The 3,472-nt window shown below is 64.8% G+C and overlaps 1 protein-coding gene across 1 annotated transcript; it reads left to right on the plus strand.

Moving 5' to 3' along the window:
- Positions 1-372: 372 nt before the first annotated feature.
- Positions 373-3,056, plus strand: LOC119353179. The gene is made up of 3 exons (XM_037619768.1): positions 373-576; positions 927-1,390; positions 1,492-3,056. The coding sequence occupies exons 1-3, from the start codon at positions 508-510 to the stop codon at positions 2,849-2,851; spliced, it is 1,893 nt and encodes a 630-aa protein (XP_037475665.1). The 5' UTR covers positions 373-507; the 3' UTR covers positions 2,852-3,056.
- Positions 3,057-3,472: the final 416 nt, after the last annotated feature.

The following is a 3,472-nucleotide window of genomic DNA, read 5'->3' on the forward strand; positions in this document are numbered from 1 at the left end:
AGTGGTACTCCTCTGCGGGGGTTAACTTCCCCTGTTAGCCCACGTGGACGGCCGCTGATCTCTGAATGGGGTAGGTGATTACAGGCAGCAAATCTCCAGCAATAAAGGGAAAAATCCCCGTCATCACTGAGCTGTGGGGCACACGTAACACAGGTCCTCTCACTCCCTCACTCTCTCTCCTGTTTAAAAAAAGTCAGTGGTGGGCAGCAGGGCAAGGCGCCGTGGCACGGCAGGGGCACTAGTCTAGTAGTAGTCGGCCAAGTCACTATTTTATTTTACTGCCTAGGAGTATAGCTAGCTAGGCCTGCGTGGAGGCATTTGTCCAGCTAGGAACCGCGAGGCACCCAGCAAAAGGAGAAGCAAGGAAGAGCAGTCCGCCCAAGCAAGCAAGCAACCTCCATCTCTCTCTCTCCCGTATATATTCAGCCCCCGCTCTCTCTCTTCTCGCCCAGCTCGCTCCCCTGCCCCGGAGCGCTCGGGCTGGTTGGTTCACGCGCGGAGGCTGCCATGGCTGTGTCGTCCCCCGCTCCGGAGCCGCCGAGGAGGGCCGGCAAGTGGCGCCGCGGCAACAGAAAGGTTCGTGGTGCCTCTCCTTGCTCGCTCGCTTCAATGCAGTGCTGGTCCGTCCGGCGGATGGGGATGGCGCGGTTTGGACTTTGCGGAGCGGGGTCAAACTCGGCGCGTGCCGTGCGTCATCCGCCGCGTCTCGTCCGTCCTCCATTGGCGATGCTTCATTTCCTGTTTTGTTCCCTTCCGAGCCTGCTTCATTAATGTCCGTTCTGGTTTTGATGTTGGGGGGAGGGCGGAAAAGACTCTGTTTTCTTTTCCGGAATCTGATGGTGGTCTGAGGAGGGAGGGGGGAGAGCTTGAATTCTCAACGCCTGGATCTGATGGCTGCTTGTTTCCATGGCGGTTGTGCGCGGCAGGTGATCAACGGGTACATCGAAGAGGCGCGGGCGGCTCTGGCGGCCGCGGCGGCGCGGGACGGCGACGGCGGGGATGACTCGGCGGCGGCCGCCGCGCTCGGGCTGGTCGGCGCGGTGCTGGAGATGTCGCCGCGCATGGAGGCCGCGCTCGAGCTCCGGGCGCGCGCGCTGCTCGCGCTCCGCCGCTACCGGGACGTCGCCGAGATGCTCCGCGACTACATTCCCAGCTGCGCCAAGTCCTGCGCAGGGGACGACACCGCCACCTCCTCCTCCTCGGCGTCCTGCTCGTCCGGCTCCGGCGACCTCGCCTGCGCGTCCCGCGCGGGGCTTCTCTCCCCGGGCCGTGAGCTCTCCGTCTCCGGCGCCGGGGCCTCCCGGTTCCTCTGCTGCCTCGACGTCTCCGAGATCAAGCGCCGCGTCGTCGCCGGCCTCTCCAGGAGCTCCGAGGCCGAGACCCAGTGGAGGTAACGGAGTCGCTCGCCATTGCCCTGATTACCGGATCGAACATTCATGGCGCTTTTGAGCAAGCAGTGCTGATTGCCATTGCCAATTCGTTCGTGTGCAGGTACTTGGTCTTGGGTCAGGCTTGCTTCCATCTCGGCTTGATGGAGGACGCCGTGGTGCTCCTCCAGACCGGCCGCCGCCTCGCCACAGCCGCGTTCCGCCGCGAGAGCGTGTGCTGGTCGGAGGATAGCTTCTCGCCGTCCAACTCGACGGCCAATGTGCCCGCTGCCAGCAGAAGGGCGCCGTCCAAGTACAGCCAGGCGTCCGGGATGCCGCCGGCGAGCGAGGCGGACTCGGTGTCTCAGCTCCTGGCGCACGTGAAGCTCCTGCTTCGCCGCCGCGCCGCAGCGGTGGCCGCGCTGGACGCCGGCCTCCCCGCCGAGGCCGTGCGCCATTTCAACAAGGTGCTCGACGCGCGCCGCGGCGGCGTGCTCCCGCACTCCTTCGCCACGGCCTGCCTGGTGGGCCGCGCCGCGGCGTTCCGCGCGTCCGGGCGGCCGGCCGACGCCATCGCCGACTGCAACCGCGCGCTGGCGCTCGACCCGGCCTTCATCCCGGCGCTGCGCGCGCGCGCCGACCTGCTCGAGTCCGTGGGCGCGATCCCCGACAGCCTCCGCGACCTGGACCACCTGAAGCTGCTCTACGACGCGGCGCTCCGCGACGGGAAGCTGCCGGGGCCGAGCTGGCGGCCGCAGGGCGGCGTCCGGCAGCGCGAGATCGCCGGGGCGCACCGCGAGCTGGTGGCCCGCGTCCAGCAGCTCCGCGCCCGCGTGGCCGCCGGCGACGGGTGCAACGTGGACTACTACGCGCTCCTGGGGGTGCCGCGCGGCTGCGCGCGGTCGGAGGTGGTGCGCGCGCACCTCCTGCTGACGCTGAAGCTGAAGCCGGACCGGTCGGCGTCGTTCGCGGAGCGGCTGGAGCTGGTGGACGAGCACCGCGACCTGGACGCCGTGCGCGACCAGGCCCGCATGTCGGCCCTGTTCCTCTACCGGATGCTGCAGAAGGGCTACTCGCACATCATGTCCGCCGTGCTGGACGAGGAGGCCGCCGCGCGGCAGAGGGCCAGGGAAGACGCCGCCGCCGCCGCATTGGCTGCCTCCGTGGCCGCCGCCGCAGCGTCGGCGACCAAGCAGGCAGAAGAAGAAGCCGCAGCGTCAGCGGCCATGCAACAACAACAAGAAGAAGAATCAGCAGCCGTGCCGGAGATTCCCGAGACAGAGAGTGTCCGCTGCGAGAACATCGCGGAGCCGGAAACGATCGCGCCGCCGTCACCGCAGACACCGAGGCTGAGCGCGGCGGCGATGAGCCCGATGTTCCAGGGTGCGTTCTGCCGCGACATGGCGGTGGTCGGGACGCTGCTGTCCCGCGGCCGGTTCGACCGGCCGCCGATGGCGGTCAAGTGCGAGGCGATGAGCTGCTGATCGTCGTACCAGACGGCGATATCTCGACAGCACCACCAAGCAGCGGGGAAACGGAGAGGAAATTCGGGGAGGTGTCGTTCAAAACCAAAAATCCATGGCAGTAGTGTACAGTTCTGAGAGGTCGTTTTCCATTGGAAAACCAAAAAAACAAAAAAAATGCAACAAGTGTAGCAGTGCTAGTAAAGTTTTGGTTTCGTCGTCTTGACATGGGATCATGCATGTCCCCTGTGAGTTCCTTCCTTCGCCATCCTCGCGTCGCTAGGATTGTGAACACGCTAGCAGATCGATCGGATCGGTCGAGATCGTGCATGCGCGAGCTGTTTATTCTTGCTCTTCCTTGGCCGGCACTTGATGACTTGATTCCGGTCTGCCTTTTCCACTGACATGATGATGCTGGCTCGAACGCGCTCGTCTTTCGGGGCTGCCCATCCTCGCCATTTCCATCGATGCAGGAGGGGGCACCGGCGTGGTCTTGGTCCATTGCAGGATCTGTGTGGCACTAGCCGCGGCTGTTGTTGTTGTTGTTGAGGAGTGATGACTGATGAGCCGGCCATTATTTGCAGGAGAAGCTGCCATATCTTTCAAGGACACCTGTTTGTTTCCATGTGAAAATCCATAAAT

Source organism: Triticum dicoccoides, chromosome 2A, assembly GCF_002162155.2.
Source record: "Triticum dicoccoides isolate Atlit2015 ecotype Zavitan chromosome 2A, WEW_v2.0, whole genome shotgun sequence".
Taxonomy (NCBI): Eukaryota; Viridiplantae; Streptophyta; class Magnoliopsida; order Poales; family Poaceae; genus Triticum; species Triticum dicoccoides.